This window comes from Notolabrus celidotus, chromosome 16 (genome assembly GCF_009762535.1).
Source record: "Notolabrus celidotus isolate fNotCel1 chromosome 16, fNotCel1.pri, whole genome shotgun sequence".
Lineage (NCBI taxonomy): Eukaryota > Metazoa > Chordata > Actinopteri > Labriformes > Labridae > Notolabrus > Notolabrus celidotus.
In genome coordinates, this window is record NC_048287.1 from 22,727,604 (window position 1) to 22,749,946 (window position 22,343).

At 41.6% G+C, this 22,343-nt stretch overlaps 2 protein-coding genes and 1 non-coding gene across 4 annotated transcripts; 1 reads left to right on the plus strand and 2 right to left on the minus strand.

The window, feature by feature from the left end:
* Positions 1-2,654: 2,654 nt before the first annotated feature.
* Positions 2,655-7,571, plus strand: aqp10b (aquaporin 10b). The gene is made up of 6 exons (XM_034705652.1): positions 2,655-3,053; positions 3,606-3,732; positions 4,885-5,022; positions 5,893-6,011; positions 6,148-6,365; positions 6,454-7,571. The coding sequence occupies exons 1-6, from the start codon at positions 2,742-2,744 to the stop codon at positions 6,653-6,655; spliced, it is 1,116 nt and encodes a 371-aa protein (XP_034561543.1). The 5' UTR covers positions 2,655-2,741; the 3' UTR covers positions 6,656-7,571.
* On the minus strand, positions 7,400-21,786 carry znf687b (zinc finger protein 687b). 2 transcript variants are annotated; one of them, XM_034705633.1, is made up of 10 exons: positions 21,657-21,786; positions 16,607-18,949; positions 13,381-13,637; positions 13,098-13,282; positions 12,430-12,606; positions 12,173-12,335; positions 11,510-11,845; positions 11,066-11,166; positions 10,527-10,614; positions 7,400-9,309 (listed from the first exon to the last, which is right to left on the minus strand). In XM_034705633.1, the coding sequence occupies exons 2-10, from the start codon at positions 18,933-18,935 to the stop codon at positions 8,701-8,703; spliced, it is 4,245 nt and encodes a 1,414-aa protein (XP_034561524.1). In that variant the 5' UTR covers positions 18,936-18,949; positions 21,657-21,786; the 3' UTR covers positions 7,400-8,700. The 2 variants fall into 2 exon arrangements, with proteins under 2 accessions (XP_034561524.1, XP_034561523.1); XM_034705632.1 differs by having other exon boundaries at positions 13,381-13,670.
* LOC117828582 lies at positions 11,968-12,101 on the minus strand. Its single transcript, XR_004634445.1, has one exon. It is a non-coding gene; the product is annotated as a small nucleolar RNA SNORA13 (small nucleolar RNA).
* Positions 21,787-22,343: the final 557 nt, after the last annotated feature.

A 22,343-nucleotide genomic window follows, 5' to 3' on the forward strand; every position in this document is an offset into this window, starting at 1 on the left:
TGAAGAGAGAGAGGAAATGCAGGGAGCAGAGAAGGGAGGAAGACATGCAGCAAATGGTCGAGGCTGGGAAGTTGAACCTGCAACCACTGCAACGAGGACTATGGCCTCTGTACACGGGACGCACTAGCTAGGCCAATGGCGCCGCATCATCTCTTCTTTTGGCAGCACTCACAACGCTTCTGAAGGTTGAAATGAAATGTTGGATTTCAGCTGCTCAGAAGTTTGGGGTCTTCTTTGTTGTAGAAGTCAGAAATGCAGGCAGGCCACTTTAACACCTGGACCCCTCTACTACAGAGCCATGCTGTTGTAACACGTGCAGAATGTGGTTTGGCGTCTTCTTGCTGAAATATGTAAGGTCTTCTTGAAAAAGGCGATGTCTGGGTTGACCACATATTCTGCTCCAAAACCTCTAATCAATGTTCATCATTAATGGAGTCTTCTTAGATGTATAAACTACCCATGTCATGAGCTCTAATGCATCCCCATACCTACACGGATGCTTGCTGAGCTTATAACGAGCTGAGTGTTGTGTCTCCTCTTTAAGCCAGAAGATAGATAATACAGTTTTGACCTATATTTGTGGATACAGCGATGAACAGACACATTATTTACAGATTTTGGTGGTGGTTTTGAGCACACGCAGTGATTTCTACGGTGGCCCTGAAGGACAAAACAAATTTACAAAAGATGAAACACTTTTACAAAGTTGGAGACAACTTTACATTTTGGAAAACATTTTTACATTTTATAAAATCAAATTACATCAGCAAAACACTTTTAACCAAGTACAAAACAAATTTAAATTTAAGGAAACAAATTTACAAAAGATGAAACACTTTTACCATTTCTGAAACAAATTAACATTTCATTTCTACAGCAAGGGAATGTACCAAATACTGGAAGTGATCGAGTGAGGGGTCATTAAGTTTGTTTTGATGGAGAGAAACCAAACAGAGATGGACATGGTTTACATATTAGGACATCCTCAGGTCTCAGAGAGAGGTGTCAGACCTCAGATGAAAAAGCATCATGTCTCCAGAAAAGCTCCATCATATTTCTGCAAAACCTTCATCATGTGTCAGAATTCAGATGAAACCGCCTCAGACCACATCGCCTCAGGTTAAACGGGGTCAGGCTACAAGGAGTCAGACTTAATGGTAAAAGTGTTCCATCGTTTGTAAAATTGTCTCCAACTTTGTAAAAGTGTTTTCATCTTCATCGGGAAGTGATGCATTCATCACTTCCTGATTAGGTTATTGTAACTCACTCTACACCTGCCTAAGCAAACGCAACCTCTCAAAACTCCAGTTAGTCCGAAACACCGCCGCTGCCAGACTCCTCACACACACCAAGAAAAGGGAAAACATCACATCAATTTTAGCCTCCCTTCACTGGTTGCCTGTGGGTTTCAGAATTGATTTTAACACTCACTTTTAAAGCAATAAATGGACTGGCCTCTGAGTACCTAAGTGAATGCCTTAAAATGTATGTCCCCAACTGCTGCCTGAGATCCTCCGGCAGGTCCCTCTTGGAACCTCTTGGGCCAATGTTAAAAACCAGAGGTGACCGGGCCGTTGCAGTTAGGGCCCCGTTACTCTGGAATGACCTGCCGGAGGAGATCAAGCAAGCCACATCCTTGTCTTCTTTTATATCCCTTTTTTTTTAAAAACACACTTTTTGAAATGTGCTTCAATTTCTTAACTCACCACTGACTTTTGAATTTCTGCATGGTTTTTATTATTGATTTTACTTAACTCATTTTAGCTCCCCTTTGTCATGTGCTTTAGTGTTTTCACTCGCTATGTCCTGCACTCTGTAAAGCACTTTGTAAACATGTTTTTAAAAGGTGCTTTATAAATACAATTATTTTTTATTATTATTATTTTGTAAATTTGTTTTCTTAAATGTAAATTTGTTTTGGCCTTGGTAAAAGTGTTTTGCTGATGTAATTTTGTTTTATAAAATGTAAAAATGTTTTCCAAAATGTAAATTTATCTCCAACTTTTGTAAATTTGTTTTGTCCTTCAGGGCCAGCGTAGATTTCCACTACAGTCATGTTTGTTTTTTCAGCCTTGTCCCTTTTGAACAGAGATTTAAAATCTCTGAATCTTTTAATGATGAATGTAGACAATAATGTATCTAAAGCAGAATGTATCCAGCTGATTATCTGAACAAGTGGAAATAGTGAATGACAACTAAGAGGTGCCGCATTAGGTGGGCACTGGTTTAAAAAATACAAGGAAATTATAGGTGTAAAAAAGAAATATATTTGACATGCAAAATATTAAAACATAAAGTGTAGATCTACAGTATAAGCTTTGTCACGTCCCTGTCTCTAATGACACATAATGACTCTGAACCTAGATATAAATGTTTCAGCGTGTGGTGCCAGCCTAAGAGACGTCCATCTCTTATCAGTTTTATTATTCTCCAGAAATGTATACAGATAAACATATCACAGAGTAAGTTGTTTGGGTGCTTCACATTTATTTATTTTTCTTGATTCTTTGGACCTACTTTTCTTCTTTTTTGATTAAGAACTCTGTGAGGGGGTAAGATATACTGAGTGCCAGATCCTGTTTGCATTCAGAGGAGAAGAAATGTTATAACCAATCAAATGAAAGGATCAATCAGAGCCAATTCCAACCAGGTGAGGTCCCAAACCAACTACCCAGGCCACACAGTGTCAAAACACTGTGTGGCACACGCAGTGAAGTGTTTCCATAGATTTAGGCATCAACATGTCCCACAATGTGAAATACTCTCCTCTCCTGCGATCACACACACTAACACCTCCTCAGCTGTGTCATAAAGTGTGTGACGCAGCCCACAGCTCTAGTATGAAAGGGCAAACTCTACTCAGCAAGGCAGACGGTGCGGTGCTGTGCAGGTCAGAGGATCTGGCTGATGACAGCGTCCCGGCTCTGAAAGCTCAGCTGTGGCCAGACAGAAAGGAAGAAACAGGGATGGAGAAGCTGCTGAGGAAGTGTCAGATCAGAAGCACGCTGGTCAGGGAGTGTTTGGCTGAATGTTTGGGAGTATACGTCCTGATTGTGAGTAATTCTAATGCATAAATATGTCAAAGTGCAGGAAAGGATTAACTTTTAGAAATCTCTTTCAGTGCTTGATGTGAGGATAATTTCTTTCTTCCAGTGGATGCATCATTTACAGACTGATGCTTTTCTGCTTCGACATGCTTACTTGATCGGTTAACTCAGGATCAAGTGTTTCAAATGAAAAACTTAAACTCTTATTTCAAAGCAGCTAGTGTCTCAATGGATAACTGAGGACTTTGGCCTGAAAGACAGAGACAAACTGAATGTAGTGACAGTTAGAGAGTGATTGTGTTTGTGTGTTTTTTATCGGTTTGACTGTCTCTCACCTGTCAGGGTCATTAACATTTACAGCAGAAATCATAAAGCCGGTTCCTCAGTAATGATGTTCATAAAAAGAAGATGTTTATCTGTGACAGAACTCAGAGAACTTTATGAAGAAAACATTGAAAGATTTGATGTTTGAGTCAAAGTTTCATCACACCTCTACTTCTGATTGTTAAATAATTCTGTTAATACAGATCTTTGTCTCTTTTTATTGTGTACTTTCAGCTGTTCGGTTGTGGCTCAGTGGCCCAGGTGACCACGACTGGGGACAAAAAAGGAGAGTACCTTTCAATCAATCTGGGTTTTGCTCTTGGTGTAACATTTGGGGTCTTCGTGTCACGTGGAGTGTCAGGTAAGAGTTTGTGTGAAAAGTTAGTCACAAGATTTTCTCCAGGTTTTGAAAATAGGTTTACATTAGTTAAGAATTAAAACACCACATTAAGTTTAATTGCACCTGAAGGCTTTAAGTTTTCAATTAAAATAACTGTAATTGGTTTGCTTGCTTTGTGGGTAATGTACGCACCAAGGTTTGCCTTTAAAAAAGAAACTGCTCCTGCTTTGAATTTTCATTATTTATCCGATCATGATGAGATATCAGCGCAATGTTTAGTTCATGCTGTTCACTTTAAAAGAGCTCCTAATGTACGTGTCAAAAAATACAACTTTTTATTTTAGATTAGATTAGATTAGAGTACTTTATTGATCCCCTGTGGGAGAAATTCATATGCCACAAGGGTCTGTTCACAGAATCAACAAACATTAAGACACTACAGTCACAAAAACACGACAGATAAACAAATAACACAGTCACACCATTTGAGGCCTAATTAACAGCTATGGGTCAGATCCATGGCTACAAGTGTTCATTAAAAGATCTGACTGCTGCTGGAACAAAGGACCTTCTTAGACATTCTGTGGAGCACTGCGGCGTCACCAGTCGCTCACTGAAGCAGCTTCTCAGTCCATTAAAAACATTGTGCAGGGGATTGCCTTCGAAGATCAGAACAGTTTCAATTTAGTCCTAGTTCTCTATTCCAAGGTAACCTTGAGAGAGCCAGGGGTAATCCCAATTACAGAACCAGCCTTTCTGATCAGCTTATTCATTCATAGAAGAGGACACCAGCCAAGATTCCCTGATTAAAAACATGAAGTAGGTTCCTCCTAATGTCAAACGATCGTAGTTTCCTCAGGAAGAAGAGTCTTGCCTGAGCCTTTTTAAATACAACCTCTGTGTTCTTTTTCCAGTTTAATTTATTGTCAAGCATGACACTGAGATATTTATAAAACTGCACAATCTCAATCTGCTTATCTTGTGCTCCTACTTTGCTATTTATTCAACTCCAAACATGATTGCAGAAGATGACTCGTTTAAAATCAGCAGTGAAAAAACCTGTTCCCCATCCTTTGTCATTTTTTCAGTCCAAGTATTTTTAGCATTTCTTTATGTAAAAGCTTTAGGGGAAAAAATACATTTCCTTGACTCTTAATGATTTTCCTCCCTGAGGTGCCCATCTGAACCCGGCTGTTACTCTGAGTATGTGTGCACTGGGCAGACATCCCTGGATGAAGCTGCCCTTCTACGTCTTCTTCCAGTTGTTTGGAGCGTTTCTGGCTGCAGCAACAGTCTCTCTGCAGTACTATGGTGAGATCCAAGCGTTTATCACAAACCAATCAGTATTACGCTGTTTGAAAAGTAATCTGGAGGCTTAACGAAGAAATATCAGATGCATTCAGCCTGAAGCCCAAATATTTCGTCTGAAAATTGAAAATAGTTCACATGAACAGCTTCAGAAGATGTGTAATTATTCAAGATAGCTGACCACTGCTCAAACTAGTCACCACAACATTTTTGGGGGACTATTTTTTGCGGATGAATACACATTTGGTGCTGGCAGTGAGACTAGGCATGTGGGGCTGACTTGAAAGTATCATTGTTCATTATAGAGTAGAAACTTGTCAATTAGATGATTTTAGGGGCGCCAGTTTTGCTCAGTTGCTAGAGCAAGCGCCACTCGGACAGAGGCGGTGTACACAATTTGTCCATTTTTAAAATCTACAAGGTCAAATAATCTTAATATTTTGGATTTGAGGAACAATGAATTTGTATGTTCACGGAAATCAACAATGTGAACTATTCTAATATGCTGGTGTTATTGTTGTAATTAAACATATAACAATACGAGCAAGCCAATGTCAGGAAGTTCATTCTACATCTGCACATCACGGGCTGTTAAGATATGACAATCTAATAAAGGCAATAAGCTTAGAGACAACCTACAGTTTTCAAGCTTTGAAAAACAACAGAGGTGTACAGCATAGAGAATCAAGATATTTTAAGCACTATTTGAATACAGAGCTGGTTAGATGTTGTGTTTGTTGTTATTAAAGTGACGACAAGATTGAAAAGTGGCCTATGCCCGAAGGTTTTTGCTTCTTTTAGGTTTACTATTAATATAAATCTGGTAATGATGACATGTTTATGCTTTTTGCATGTTTGGTTGGATGTGTTCAGATGCCATCATGGCGTACAGTGGAGGTAAGCTGACAGTGACCGGCCCCACAGCCACAGCAGGCATTTTCTGCACCTACCCATCCGACTACCTGAGTGTGTGGGGAGGAGTCCTGGACCAGGTCAGATATCTTTCATAAAACACACAGATACCTGGTGCTCCATAAAAGTAAATCATATCTGTAGTTCTGTTAGTGAAAATGTTCTATCTTCCATCAAAGCCTGTAAAGACAAACCTGTCTGCTGTGTGTTGTCCAGGTGATAGGCACGGCTGCCCTCCTCCTGTGTGTCCTGGCTCTCGGAGACAAAAGGAACACCTCCATCCCTGACAGTCTTCAACCTGTGCTGGTGGGGGGTGCTGTGCTGGTTATCGGCATCTCGATGGGCTCCAACAGCGGCTATGCCCTCAACCCTGCCAGGGATTTTGGACCTCGATTGTTTACGTACATGGCCGGTTGGGGAGTGGAAGTTTTCACGTTAGTATCTGGAAAACTTCTATCTGTGGCTTCATATCAACAAATTTAACAGAAAGTCTGATTGCGTGCGATTCTTCTGTCTCTGCAGGGCTCGAGGGGGTTGGTGGTGGGTGCCCATAGTGGCCCCATGTGTGGGTGCCCTGCTGGGGACTCTGCTCTACCTGCTGATGATCGAGGTCCACCATCCTCTGAGTTCATCTGAGCTGCAGACTTCGTGTCAGGAGGCCACTGAGGGCAAGACAGGTGTGGAGCTGGAGGGGGTGGAGCCAGGCTGTGAAAAACCCACCTAGTGTTCAAAGAAAGCAAAGGAGCTTGTGGATTCAGTAAATGTTATTTACCAGGTGAAACCATCTTAACCTGTCTTTGTAAATGTCTGTTTAATAGAACAAGTTTAGCTCTTATTATTTGTAGTTGAAACCTAACCTGATCTCTGACGATGTGGTCGACAGCTACAGGATGGATTGATATGGAATCATGTTCATGGTCCCTTGAAGATAGATCCTTCTGGCTTTAGAGACCCCTTGGCCTTTCCTAGAGTAGCTTCAACTCATTACAAGATTTTTTTTCATCCAATCAACTTAAAAATATAAAGACGCAATATAATTGATATAAATACTTATAGAAATTCATGATCCCCAAATGGTGAATCCTGGTGACTTGTGTTATCAACTCCAGTACCTCCAGTGATTTATGTCTGTGGTTCTGAATTAAATTAAATTAAATTATAGCTTCTATACGTGGGACGCTTAGACCGCTAGGCCACCAGCGCCCCAAATATACTACATCTTTAAATCATAACTTGGGAATGAAGTGGTTCTAAAAATAAGTTGAAATGTATTACTATGAGTCATAGCTGTTTTCACTCATTGTGGTTTTCTGTGTATTGTAATTTTGTCCAACACTTGCTGCACAAGAAAGGTAAATACAGACCCAGAGAGACACTAGCAGAAGTCTTGTACATCATATATGTTATTTTAGGTAAAAGCAACATATGCATAGTAGAAAACACATGAACCTGCTGCACGAGTCAGTCATCTCTTTTACACATTTATTTCGAAACAGCACAAAAGTGTATGGCATTTCAGCAAGCAGACCACAACCATGGAAAAGAAAATGACATGTAATTTTTCCACTATTGAGCTATATAAATATGATATCATGACATATAAAAGATACAAACAAAATAAATCCACTCGTTGGCCTCCATCACGTGACCATGAAGGCTGCTTCTGAAACATATAAAAGAAATGTGAGAACAGCAAGCACTGATTCTGTCGATAAAAAAGAACCGTCTCAAAGAGATAAACATTTGTATTCATACACATTAAGACAACACGACCCCACACTCTGCTCTGTAATTACAATGTATAGCTACCTCTGTGTGTGGGGGATCTTTTTTCTTTTAGACTTCAAATCGTTTGAAAAAAAAAAAAAAGGGAACAGTACAAGTACAAATACTTTACGTATTCACATTATCATAGCAAGTTACTAAAACCAGAACGCTTTCTTTTAGTGTCATTATATGTATTTACAAGGCAAAACTCGTACACATTTACTACTGGCAGGAAGCCTGACCTCTCTTCTTCTAGCTTAACAATTAACAACATCACACATTATTCACACAACACAGGTTACACACCGCCTGTAACCTCATCTCTTACTGATCCACCTTCAGAGAGTCTCATCTCATGTTTCTGTTGCAGGTTAGTCGTCACACAAACACCAACAGCAGTGACGTGTTTCGTATAAATAAATATTATAGCAACATAAAAATCAGTGTCAGATTCTCTAAACACTCCCCTTCACACGCTCTCCTTGTCTCAGCTTGAGGTCTGTTTTAAAAGCTGTTAAAAGTGACCTCATGCTGGGGAAACTAGCATGGATTTGAGGCAAACGAGTATGAATACAGAGAACGAGGTGAAGTAGAAAAATATCTGCACTACAGCTGTGGGGAGTACGGTGGGAGGTGTGTGTTTTTTAGAGTGTTACATGATGAAACAGGCAAGCGGCTGCAGGCAGTGCAGAGTGACTGAAATGAGAGGACAAGATGCTTTAGACGCAGTATGGCTGATATATAAATGCTTTACTCTGCAGGGGCGCGTTTGAGAGCCTTGCCACTCAAAGAGTCTATCACAGTTCTGTAACATGATCAAACATGCGATAACGATTGCACAGTAAAAGGTGCCATAAATTCAGTAAAACGGTTTCTGGTGGCTAAAAAAACTGCACAGGGAGCAGCTGTGTTTCATCTCAGGATAAACATTCATCTTCTGCAGCCTCTCGACTCTCTCTTGGAGATGACCTGTCAGTCTCAGAGGACCCCGCACCCTCCTCTCTACTGAGGCTTGTCCGTCTTGTGTGCGGTGAGGAAGGCCATGCCGTGGGTCCTGAAGTGGGTGTTGAGGTCCGAGGCCTTGTCGAAACGCCGCCCGCACACCTTGCAGCTCAGGTTCCCGTCTCCGTCCTCCCCCTGCGCCTGAGGGGAGCCGGCGGGCGAGCCGTCCGGAGAGCCGTGGGTACGAGGGGTGCCCCGATCTGCCTCGCTCTGGGTGTCCCGAACGCGGTGAGCGATAAAGCGGTGCCTGCCTAGAGAGCCGGCGGAGGCGAAGCAGACGCCGCACTGCAGGCACTGGAAGGAGGCGGTGTCTGCTCGATGTTGGGGGATGTGGCGCTGAAATTCTGCCCCGTCCTCGGTGGTGAAGCCGCAGGGGACGCAGCGGAATATGTTGTCCTCCTCCTCCAGCTCGTTTGGTGCCAACGTCGTCGAAGTGCTGGACCCCCTGGTTCTCTTTGCAGGACCTGCACCCTCCTCGCCTTCCTCTGGGGCGTTTTCCTCCTCCTCTCCTCCTCGGCCTACAGAAGGTCCCACCTCCCCTTCCTGTTCTGAGGAGCTGCCTGGTCCCTCTCCACCTGTGGCTGCACGTTTCCTGGTCAAGGGGGCACCCTGAGGACACAAACAAGGCAAGAAAAAAGATTTTGTAATATATGCAAAGTCAGCACCCATCAAACTGTGATTGTTTTCATTACCATGTCAGGAAGGATTTCAGAAACATCTTTCAACAGATTGAAAACTAACTCTCTAGCTTTGCTAAATCTGCCTGTAGAGCTCTCAAAGCACCTCTAGCTTTCCTTTTCCTTTGTGCAGTGCAATGTGGGAAGACAGTGCAAATAACACCTTGGTTAGAACAAAAACTTAAGACTACAGTTCAAACACGAGACTGTTTCTGTCCATTACGATACGATGCGATACAATGTACTTTATTGTCCCCGTAGGGAAATTTGTCTTTGACATCAGTGCTGCACATGTTACCTGCTCCTTCAAAAATCACCACAATGACACAAGAACACATAAATAAATAAGAAGAAATATAATAAATAGTACACATTCATATAACACACAGCATAGTCTTACAAAGAGAAAACACCATAACACTGTTACTTTTTTCTAGGCTGCAAAAACATTACACAGAGGTGACAGCGTGGTCAAAGTAGACACTGTCCCAACCCTAACAGGCTATTTACAATTTAAAATTCTAATAGAGATCAGCACAAAGGAGTTTTTTTAAATGATTCAGTTTACACTTGGGGACCTGGGTACCTTCTTCCAGACAGTTAAAGTTCATACTCAGAGTAAAGGATGTACAACGAGTCTACAAGTATTATCTGAGCCTGCCTAAGAACAGACTGCTCATAAATGCCCTGTAGGGAAAGGTTGCCAGTCTTCCCTATGACCTTCATGGCAGTCTGCACCAGGGGAGAGAGCTTGGTTTTGAGCTGAACAGAAAGGTTACCATACCATGCTGTCATCCCGTACCTGATGATACTCTCCAGTACAGCCTGATAAAACAAAAGCATAGCCTGCTGATTCACACCAAATACCCTGAGCCGACGTAAAAAGCACAATCCTTGCTGTACACAGGAACACAGGTTATCAATGTGGGCCTCCCAGCTGAACTAACTATCCAGGTGGACACCTAAATATTTGAAGGAGCCGACCTGACAGATGTTTTTGTCGTGAATAAAGACTGTAGTGTGATCACCCACTGAGCGAGGGTCAAACACCATCTCCTGTGTCTTCTTCACATAGATTAAAAGGTGGTTATCATCGCACCACTGAACAAAGATCTGTATCTCAGTAAAGTATGATGAGTCCAGACTCACCTGTCCGTCTGAGGTTCTGTGATGGAGCCGGACGTGTTTGTCCAGCAAGAAGCGACTGCCAAAGGTGCGCTTGCCTTCTGTGCAATATCTGACAGAAAAATAACACAGGAGGAAAGAAATGACATTATATTGGCTTCTGTAGTTTTTATACATACTGCCTGACAGATACTGAATCTTTGAGTTTGGTAGAAATGATGCCATGAAGTCCAAAAATCTGATGATATTCCAGCTGAAATACGTTCTTAAGTGCTTCATACAATTGCTTCAGTGATGATTCATATCTTTTACAGCACACTTGAGGACAAACTTCATTACAGTAACACTCCCTCTGATTGACATTTCATCTAGTTCAAGATTTCTGTGCTGCAGTTTTTTATTCATCCGCCTACATGCTCAAAACTAATGTATCAACAAATACTAACCTGGCTGATTCATCACTCTAAGTAGTGGATAAAGCAATTAATAAAAAAATCAGCAAATATTAAAATGAAGAAATATATCAAATAAAAAAAATCATCATTAAATCTTCATCAACTCACTGGCAATGGAAGACTCTCTTGTTGCCCTCATGAATGACTCGCTCGTGACGTCTCAGGCTGGAAGACGTGCTGAAAGTGCCTCCACAAATACGACAGGGGAACTTTGGAGTTGGTGAACACACACACACACACACACACACGCGCAGACACGCACACACACACACACACACACACACACAGAGGCAGACAGAGATAAGATAAAAAGATATTAGGTCTCAGTCACCTGTGTAGCAGAGCAGACAGGAAATTAACAACAGCCTCCCTCCAAACGTGCGCTTCTTTTTTTCTTCACCGTCCACATAATCAGAAATATTCTCCATCCATGAAACACAAGCTGTTCATCAAACCATTCACATTTACTGCTGACAAACTTCAGAGTCCTCCTGAACTCTAAATACTGGATTCAGACCAAACTGAATAAGATACATTTTCAGTTCTCCACACCTTTCCGTGCTCCGTCTTCACGTGACTCAGGTAGTCGTCGTTGTCAGTGAAGGTTGTCTGACACTGCGGGCAGGTCCACTCGGTCTGAGGGGCCGGTTGATTGCTGCTCCCCGGAGCCTCGTAGTCCTCGTCCCCGTCGTCATCCTCATCCTCTTCCTCCTCTTCTTCTTCTTCCTCCTGGTCCCGGCCCCAGTCCTCCCCGTCGGAATTGTCAGGTTTTCCAGATGATTTGGATTTGAGGCCCGAGGGGCCGGACGTGTTGGCTGGGGCGGAGGTGGAATTGGAGGACTCGGACTGAGAGTCGTTCTGTTTGGTCGACGGTCCTCTGTGAGCGGTCTGAGAGAGGCGACAGTGAGGCGTGAGTGAACACAAAGGCAGGCTGAGCATTGACAAAACCCAATCATCCAAATGGAATACATAAAAACAACTCACACGTAGAAATGTCAGACTAAAATATTATTTGTACTTGGTATAGAACTTAGGACAAGGTCACTGGTGAGGAGCCTTGCTAAGGCCGATACAAGAGTTTGCTGTGCGCCTTTGTTGACGCCACATTCACCATAAAGCAATGAACGGGCAACACATAAAGGCAAGAGCGACCTCATCATGAGCTTTATGTTTGAAATCTAGGATCTGAAGTTATTTAATTCTAATAAAACAAACCTTAATGTGTTCCATCATGGATCCTTTCTGGGCGTAGAGTTTGGTGCAGTCAGGACACTTAAACACGTGCACTTTCTGTTTGGCTAAATGAGTGTCAAAGTGCATGTACAGCAAGGGCTTTTGGGTAAAAACCGTATCACACATTACACACTTGTAGATCATTCTAAAAAAAGGGAAACACACAGAAAAATCAAAGTTAAAGAGTATATTTACAACTACTCTTATGAACTCTGAGGGTTAAATGAGTAGATGCATACTTGGCCTGTCCTCCGGTTAGCGTCGGGTGTTGGGTGCTAATGTGACTCTGGGCACTGGGGGAAGACTTGAAGGCCATCGGGCAGCTGGGGCACTTGTGGAAGACCTCGCAATGAGCAGTCTGAATGTGGGACTTGATGGAGTTCAATCCTCCGAACACGACCTGGCAGCTTGAGCACCTGCAGGAGACGGTGAAGCAGTTTGATGAGTGACAGCTCAATTATGATTAATGATGAATGTTTTTTTAGATCTGCCCTCTTTCCAACCCCAACACGGTCACAGCAGATGTGTGTCTAACATGAGTCTGGTTCTGCTCGAGGTTTCTCCCTGTTAAAGGAAGTGACTTGTTAAATGCTGCAAAGTGCTCTGCTCTTGGTTGATTAAGATGAGATCAGACTGAGTCCTGTCTGTAAGATGGTACTGGATCTTATCCTGTCTTGATGTTGGGTCTTTGTGAATAATATAACAGAGTACGGTCTAGACCTGCTCTGTTTGTAAAGAGTCTTCAGATAACATTTGTTGTGATTTGGCGCTATTTAAATAAAGATTGATTAATTGATGTGTTTACACTAACATGTTTATTACTGGCAAAGTCTCAAATTACATCAGAAACATGATTAGGTAATGTGATGACAGGTCTCAGTGGCAGTTGAGGAAACTGTCTCCACACCTGTATCCTATGCGCCTTGCAAAGTGCAGACAGGCCTCCTCCAGGTGGGTCTGGAAGCTGGCCTGCCGTGCGGTCCCACCACACTCAGGACAGACGTGAGGCGCTCTGTGTTTATGGATTCTCTGATGGGCGGATACAGCGCACGAGTTAGGCAGCATCATGGGAGGTGAGCACTGTGTACACGTCTGAAAGCAAAGAAAAAGATAATCAAACAGAGCAATCAGACACCTCCATTTTTTTCTTTACAGCAGGAATCAGCCACATGGAAGAAACACAGACTCACAGAGTTGGGAGCCGCTCTGATCTGCTGAAAGTGAGTGACCAGCTCGGCCTTGCTGTTGAACTGCACTTGGCACTCTGGACATTTGAAGTTGTTGTACTGTAGCCCTTCAGCCTTCTTGCAGGGCAGAGGCATCAGAGCTTGGGGGCCCTGAGGGGCACGGCGGACCGTTCGGGGCTGAGCTGAAGCAGCCGGAGTTGAAGCATCCTTCATGGGGCTGGAGTTGGAAGAGGCGGCGGTGGTGGTGGAGGGAGAGGAGACTGGAGGAGAGGAAGACGAAGAGGAGAGTAGGCCTGGTCAGCCATGAGTGGGAACAGAGGAGACAAATGGGATGTGGTCAATGGAGATGACTCACAAATGAATGATGACTTAATATTAGAGTAACATTTTCATCTGGTTCTTCAGGACAGTCCAGCTTAAATCAACACAAACTGATATCTGTAATAGGGGATATTGTATTTTTGTCCATATCTGATATGCTGATATCTTCAAACTCTTTTTTTGCCAACACTGATCAAACACACCTTTTCTCCTTTCCTGTTTCCCAGTGTAAAGAGCACCAAGTCGCTTATGCACAAGAATTTACCTCTCACTCTTACTGCGTCACTCAAATGCTTTGTCGTTCTTACTTCTCATAAACTCTCTGTGCTGTGGAGGGTTATGGTTCTTGATGCACAGTGAAACTGGTAGTGTTACAGGAGTGATGTTTTGCTCCTCTTTGCATCACCCCTGCTTTGGAAAAAATGCCAAAAGCTATTTCTCTGTCTGTTTCAAACACTTCAAAACACTTCAAAATACAGCCCACATGTTGAAGCTCAGAGTTGGCGTGTGTAAGCTGTCATTGCATGTGAAACATTGATGCATCTCGATTGGCTGTACATACCAGTAGAATGTTAATATCTGCTGATATAGATGAGTGATGTTTTGAGCCTTTATCTGCCGACATCAACGTTATGCAGAAAATATCATGAATCCCCGATCTTTAATCTTGATGGAAATGTTTCTAATTTAAAATAAAATCTTGTTCCAACTCATCATTTTTATATAAATGAAGATTTTTGGGATTTTCTCTGTCAGGGGTTTTTGAGAGGGCACCATAATGATGCCCTGTCTGACATAATGTGATGGATATTTTTGTGAATTTCCACTTCTTCAGACGTAAAAACTGACAGAGAGAAGGGTTGACAGATTGCAACGTTAGATAGATAGTTAACATAAACTCCAAAGTATAAAACACTTTAATGTAGAACTTATACTGTTGATGCCACACAGAGTAGATAATTTAACCCTCCTGTTATCTTGGGGTCAACTGGACCCCATTCAATGTTAAACGTCTCTAAATTCATGACTAACATCATTTGTTTTGGCTTCATATTTCATAACTTTTCCTAATTTAATGGGGACAACTGGGAAAACGTAAAATTAAAATGTTGATATGTTCCAATTTCCTGTAAAAAAAAAAAAAAACGCATCAGTGTTCCTTGGGGTCAATTTGACCCCAGGCTGTTTTAGCTGTATATAAGATAAGAAATATCAACATTTTACACACATTTGTTTTGGTTGTTTTGGATGATATTGAGGTCACTGTAACTAAGGACACTTCCCCATGTGACTGGAGGAGCTGGGATCGAACCGCCAACCTTTAGATTGAGATATAATATTTCCAGCCACTGTGTCTCTAAAGACATTCAATGATGTATCCTGTGTCATAAGTTCTGATAACATAGAAAGAAGGCAGGGCCGACGAGAGCATGACAGACTCCCAGCAGTTTGATGTTCTCTTTTACAAATAAAGTCCTTATAAATGCTTTAAATTGTGTTTATGATTGAAATATATAAATATATATATATATATATATATAAGTACCTGACACATAAACCTGGGAAACAATCAGTTTCTGGAGGTTGCTGGGGTCAAATTGACCCCAAGGATAAAAGATGTTAGTAAATTTGAGGGTTAATACGTTGACTGACTTAAAACAGTCACAACACTTTATATTCAGTAAAGTATATCAATATGGACTGATTTGATCAGCAATTCAAATTTAATTAAATTCCTTCCTTATCACCTGTAAGATACACTGAAACAAACAAAAATATTAATTCTTTATTTCATGGAGTTCAGTGTTTAAAATTAATAATTTCATAAATTCATAATTAAAATCATAATTAACCATTTACATACATTTAACTGGTTGTATTAACTTGAAATATAATATTAATATTAATATTAATATTATTATTATTTAATTAATGGAGCCCTTTTCAAATAAATGAAAACATTTTTTTAAAGATATAATTTTTTTTTTTAAAACTCGAAAGGAACACAATTATTTTAAACTCCACTACCAGTCAGAAGTTTGGACACACCTTCTCATTCAATGGTTTTTATTTATTTTAATTATCTTCGACATTATAGATTAATACTGAAGACATCAAAACTATGAAATAATCTGGTTTTGCCATTATATGGATTACAACAGTAGTCAAATAGGGCTATCAATTGTGTACTAACCCTACCTCTGAGCAACACAACTGATGGTCTCAAACACATTAAGAAGGCAAGTCATTCTACAAATGAACTCTTGACAAGGCTCATGTTAATTAGAAACCATTCCAGGAGACCACTTCATGAAGCAGACTGAGAGAATACCAAGAGTGTGCAAAGCTGTCATGAAGGAAAAAGGAGACTACTTTACAGAATCTAAAATATAAAACATATTCTGGTTTGTTTAAAAAAAAAAAGTTAATTAAATAATTCCACATGTGTTCTTTCATCGTTTTGATGTCTTTGGTATTAATCTACAGTGTTTCAAATAATTAAAATAAATACAAACTTTTGAATGAGAAGGTGTTTCTTTTGACTGGTAGTGAATATTTAATGTATAAATATATGTACTGCAGGTTTTAAGTATTCTAGTATTTTAATAGAATCCTAATTATGTTATCAGACAACATCCTGTGGTTGTCTAACAATTAATATGATATCTAATCTTGATGAAACTGCAACTTCAACCCTATTTCACTCTCTCAAATATTAAAGACCAATAGTTTTCTCCTGTCATCATGGGCTTGTCAATCTTTTTAACCACACATAGACATTCTGATTGACATCACTCTGAGCCATGGTGGCATGAGCTTTTCATTATTTTCCATCATTTTATTGGCTGAATGAGTGTTTAATCTTAAAGTTACACAGCTGATGGTGTATCAGGTGTAACCCACTTACCACCAATAGGTGTAATGTCCTGCTGTCCGATCATCTGCTCCACAGTTACAGGCCTCATGACCAGGTGTGAGCACTGCATGACCAGCCCACGCTCCTTGTGTTCCCGGGCGTGCAGCAGCAGGCTGCACTTGTTAAAGAAGGCCAGCCTCTTAGCACAGTGGTTGCAGGTCACCTCGATGCGGAGCGATCGTCTGTCGTAGTGTCGGGCCAGGCTGCGCTCCAGAGCAAAAGCATCCCCACACTCCAGGCAGCGGTACCCTGTAGCCGGGAGCGGGAGGCCCCACTCGGGCGGAGGAGGCGCCGAGAGGTCCGGCTTGTAGCTTGGCAGAAGGTTTTTACTGTTCAGGATCTTGTTAAAAGCTTCCACCAGGCTGGACTGACTGCGCGATATGACTGCCCCTGTGCTGTTGACGATGGAGGCCGGTTTGTTTGGCTGGAGGGTGCCACCTATGATGGTGCTGCCGCCTCCGTTAGCTGTCTTGTTAGTGGCTGTACGTACGCTGATCCCACCAGCAGCTACCGAGAACTTGGGAGAGGAGGCCACAGCTGGGGTCGCAGGCAGGGCAGCAGATTTAGTGATGCTGACGGCTGTGGCAGAAACCTTCGCCTTGTCTGATGCCGCCATCTTGTTCTGAACTTTTGTAGCAGCAGCTAGCATGACGCTGCTGGCTGCGAGTGTGGACACAGGCAGAGCGTTCAGCGCACTTACTTTCTGAGAAGATGTTGTCAGACCGGAGGAAGAGTCAAGTTTTTGGGCCTTACTTCCTATCGCCTTACGCTCCCCAGTTTGAGATTTAGAGTCCAACCCTTTCCCCGCGGCACCATTTTTAGGTGCTACCCTTGTGACAGTTCTAGTGATTCCACCTGTGGAGGTTTTTATTGTTTTTATTCGGACTTTCAAGGGTCGAGATGGAGCTCCTGCAGCAGCAGGTGGAGCAACGCCTGCTTGTCCTCCATCAGTTACAGGTTTTGACTTTCCGTCATCTACCTCCATCTTTTCCTCACTTGTTCTTGCATTTTCTCCCTTGTCAGTTTTGCCATCAACAACCTTCTCGATCCCATTCCCGACCTCCATCTCCTCCTCTTCCTCTTTGGGCTCCCGCAGTTCAGAAAGCGGGGGAGTGGAGGCCACGGCAGGGCTGGCGCACCTCTTAGCAGCTACTTGTGTAGTTGATTTTGGCATTTCTGGTTCAGGACTCTCTGGTGAGTCTCTCTCTTCTATGACATGCTCTGGATGCCGGTCCTCCAGCTGGGGACTCTCTGTTGAGGCTGACTGGGGTGTCGATGACGTCTGAGACGACCCCGAAGGAGTGTCCCCAGGTTTAGGGTGAGTCGCAGTCGAGGATGTGGGCTGGGCTGAGACAGAGTCGGACTTGAAGCGTCGGCTCAGCTGAGTGCAAGTCGGGGAGTCTGGGTTCTCTTGGATCACCAGAGGACTCCCCAAATCAGGGTCCGAATCATCCTCCTCCATCTGCTGTGGCTGAAACCCTGCAGAGCCACTTTTGGGGGCCCCGTTAAACGGCTGAGAAGAGTGCAGCGGGTGTGATGAAAGGGCAGACGGTGGAGTGGGAAGCAGAGGCTTGGAAGGTGGAAAGAACGGCGATGCTAGTCCAACAGGTCCACCAGCAGCCAGAGGAGATGACGCAGCTGATAGAGAGGAAGATGACGGTAATGATGCTTTGACCCCGTCTGCCCTCTCTTGACCAGTATCCTGCTGCTGCTGGTGTTGCTGTTGTAGGAGCTGCATCTTCCTCGCCCGACCCACTGGATCTCCAGACCCCTGTGCCACAAGCGGTTTTAGTCTGTTGAAAATGTTTCCACCCTGCTTGTGAGGCTTGGCTGCACCAGCGCCTGCTGCTTCTGTGGACACTTTAGGGGTGTTCATTGACCAGGGCGCCCCGTTCGACTGGGTCTGGCTAAGGGGAAGGGGCGTGGAGGCACCGGACGCCCCAAAACCATTGTGGTTGAGAGCTTCAGATTCAGCCATCCCAGGGGCGCATGCACCGAGTCTAGGGCCTACATCAACCCCTGCTATCACATCAATAGGGTCCTGGTCAGTGTCTCCCTCTCCTCCATCTGCAGGCTCCAGGCGTACTTTATTTTTCACAATCACACTGACGATAGAGGTGTCCGCTTGGGGGTCTGTGGGGCTTGGTGGTCTCAAGGATGATCCCACCACGCTGTCTGACTTTCCCAAAGGTGCCCCCGCCGCTCCATGGGGTCCCTCTGCCTCATCTGGGGCAGACTGGATGGCCTCTTTGGCATCTATGTCAGGAATGTCAAAAGCTGCCAACAGGTCATCAAAATCTGGGGTCTTCATGTCCCCCATACCGGGATTAACTCCTGTAAAAACACAGTCACAGATATATGAGATAGATAAAACACAGATAAAACTCTTGTGATCGTGTAAAAGCAACACATGGTCAGGCTCCAGCATATAACGGAGAACTGCTGAAGCTGTATAACTCCAGCAGGACCCTGAGGTCCTCTAATCTGGGTTTGCCGGCTGTCCCTCGCACCAGATTAAAAACTAAGGTTGACTGTGCTTTTGAGGTTGTTGCTCCACAACTGTGGAACGGTCTTCCTCCAGAACTGAGAACAGTGGACACTGTGGTCATTTTCAAAAAGCGGTTGAAATTAGGGATGCACGATATTATCGGCATCGGCCGATATTGGCTTAGCCAACACGCCGATATGATTAACCAATAAAATAATGGGCTGCTGCACACATGTTGGGCTCCTGTCATTTGAATGTAAGCAGCAGTCTGTAAGGTACATGCAGCTGACTAATTTAGACACATTTACTGTCAAAGAGTAAAACTTTTTATTTTATTTGGGTTTAATTGCTGTACAGTTGCACTTTTCACATGTTCCCTGTGAACGAGGTTAGGTTTACTTACTATATCAAATGTGAAATTGGCCTAATTTGCCCTGGTTGTGCGCATTGTTATGATTGTCTTAGGGAGATCATCATCCAAGTTTTAAGTGGGATGTATCTTTGTGTATGAATTTTGTTTGAAAGCAGTTGTCATAAATAAATATGCAGTTTTAAGTATTAAGTGGTTTTCTTATTTTGCACAAGAAATGAATGTTACATGACAAATGTGATAAGAGTATTACCAGAATACTGTATGCTGATTCCAATACAGAAGAGAATTGATGATCTCTGCAATTAGGTGTGCGGGAAAAAACGTCATTATCGGTAATCGGCTAAATGAGTTGGAAAATATCTGCAAAAAATCCAATATCGTGCATCCCTAGTTGAAACCCATTTATTCAGACAAGCATTTGATTGACCTGTCTGTTTTTATGTCTGTTGTGTTTATGTATATTGTCTACTTTGATGTAATTCTTGCTATGTCTTGCTTGTTGCTTTTATTTTTATTCTGTTTTTGTGAAGCACTCTAGAAAGGTGCTATATGAATAAGGGTCGTTGACAAATAAGCCTAAAAAAAAAAAAAAACTATTTCCAGAATGGTTGCAATGCATATTTTTGTGTCTGGAATAATGTGTTCAAACAAGGCTTGTTTGAACACATTACATTTTTTTAAGTGTTTAAATAGTTTTTTTTAATACCCTTTTCTTAACTTGAACACCCAAAAAATGTCAGGTGGCACAACCAGATATTGGTCAAAATATATGTACTTACCTATCATTTATTCTAACTGAAAGTTTTAGTAAGTATCCCTTAGAGTGGTTACAGTGCTTTACACATTTGTATTTTGAGTATATTTTTTATTAACAATATATATTAGGATTTTTGCATTCTATTGGCCAGGTATAAAATATACATTTTACAGTTTTGGGTTGGTTGTACCACCTGACATGGAAAGTGTTACCGTCCACCTATAAGTTGACTAAAGCTTTTCTATTATTATTTAAGAGACATCTACAAACCTTTTAACTCAGCCATGACAATTAGTAGGGTCCTCTGAATGATTTCATATGTTGAAGTCCATTATAACTATTTACTTTCAAAATAAAAGGTCCATGAGTATGGTGGTGCCACACTGACATTTGAGAACATGCAAATTGACAGACAAAAGTTTTTAAATAACCTTAGGTGCCTTTTAACTATTGATATTTATGAAATTATGTTTATTTCAAAGCTCTTATATGTAAAATCATGCCATGGTGTTTTAATTAGAATTTATTATTATTAAAATACATTTTTTATAGTGTTTTAAGTCAGTTCACTTGCTCGGACGGTTGCGCCACCTGACATTTTCAGGGTTTGAGATACTTAAAAATAAAATAAATCTTAATATTTGACTGTACTGAAATTGTATTTAAAATAAGCAGGTTTTATAGAATCAATTGATGTATGTCTTAAAAATAACTAATTATTGCAAAAGAAAATAATGGATTAGGACACAAAAATATGCACATCATGTCGATGACCCATGAACTTTATTATTATTATTATTATGACAGCAGAAAGCAGAAGCATACATGAATCTGACTGTTTTGTCCATCATCTCTAGCTCTGCCTTTTTCACACACCTCCTATATAAACCAGTTATGCACATATATTTAACTCTATAAGACATAAAGAATGTTTATATTTTCGATTTAAATCCCCTCATCATATTTCCTACACCTGTATTTAAAAAAAATCCGAGCTAGCTTGGTTTCAGGGATGCTAGCAAAGCAACTAGGAGCCTGCTAGCTAGCGACGGAGTCTCTGCATCCAAACCCTCCTCTGGAAACAGGAGAACTACTCATTTTCTATGAATGGGAAAATTTGATTCATAACTATTTTTGTGCATGCTGAACTTTACAGTGATAACTATTAGAGAAACAGCTCAACTGGGGTATCAAGCTAACGATATTCCTCCCCGGCTGAGGCTGGCTAGCTGGCCGCTGAGCTCCAGCCAACACAGACAGAAGGGTCATTTAGCTAACGTGCTAGCGTTCGCCATTAAAAAGGAAACTGAGGTTTGGTTTGACAGCGAGAACAACCCGGTGATCGGAGGGTCGATAATGTCACGGAGGAGGATGGCTGAGATGGGGATATATGTTTAATATTTCATGTATTTTGATTGTTTACCTGGATATGCGATTCCCGACTATCCTAGCTCGTTTTCAGCTGAAAATTCTGTCTTCCCGTCACGTGATGAGGGGACATCCTATCAGACTGAGATACCTCTGGAAAAATCCACAGAGGATGCTGCAGAAACACACGTATGTTTCCTTCAAACTATGAGTGATATTAAATAAATATAACCTGTTCACACTACTTTAAAACAATATGCAAAGCAGTGTAAATCTAGGGCAGTGGCCTCTGAATGAAAGTGTCTTTTTCCAGGTTTGTGCTCACAACAACAATAATAATAATACATTTTTTAAATAATAATGATGATAATAATAATACTTTATCCATATAGCACTTTTCTTTTTTTTTATACTTTTTATTTAGTAGTTTTCACAGACAAAGAAAAAACAACAAGGAAACAAAACAAGACAAAACAAAGACATGGCATCATGTCAGCATTAGATGACTTTTCTTACATATGTATATATAAAACTATCCTCTGTAAGTAAACAGCTCATTTTTAACTCATCCTTGAGTAAAGACAAAGAAAAAGAAAAGAAAAGTAAATACATAAAGGAAATTTAAATCAGATTTTATTTAGGCCTGGATATGTATTTATTATACATATATATATATATATATATACATATATACACACACATATATATATAAAACAAAGTGTTTCACAGTGGGCAATAAAAA

Excerpts from the sequence above, each read along its gene's own strand:
- aqp10b (XM_034705652.1), top strand. The coding sequence starts at position 2,742 with ATGTCCCACAATGTGAAATACTCTCCTCTCCTGCGATCACACACACTA. Across the intron at positions 3,733-4,884 it reads CGTGTCACGTGGAGTGTCAG|GTGCCCATCTGAACCCGGCT; the intron begins GTAAGAGTTTGT and ends TTCCTCCCTGAG. Across the intron at positions 6,012-6,147 it reads GGGGAGGAGTCCTGGACCAG|GTGATAGGCACGGCTGCCCT; the intron begins GTCAGATATCTT and ends TGTGTTGTCCAG.
- znf687b (XM_034705632.1), bottom strand. The coding sequence starts at position 18,935 with ATGGGGGACATGAAGACCCCAGATTTTGATGACCTGTTGGCAGCTTTT. Across the intron at positions 10,615-11,065 it reads AAGAGAGTCTTCCATTGCCA|ATATTGCACAGAAGGCAAGC; the intron begins GTGAGTTGATGA and ends TTTTTCTGTCAG. Across the intron at positions 9,310-10,526 it reads ACAGAACCTCAGACGGACAG|GGTGCCCCCTTGACCAGGAA; the intron begins GTGAGTCTGGAC and ends TTGTGTCCTCAG.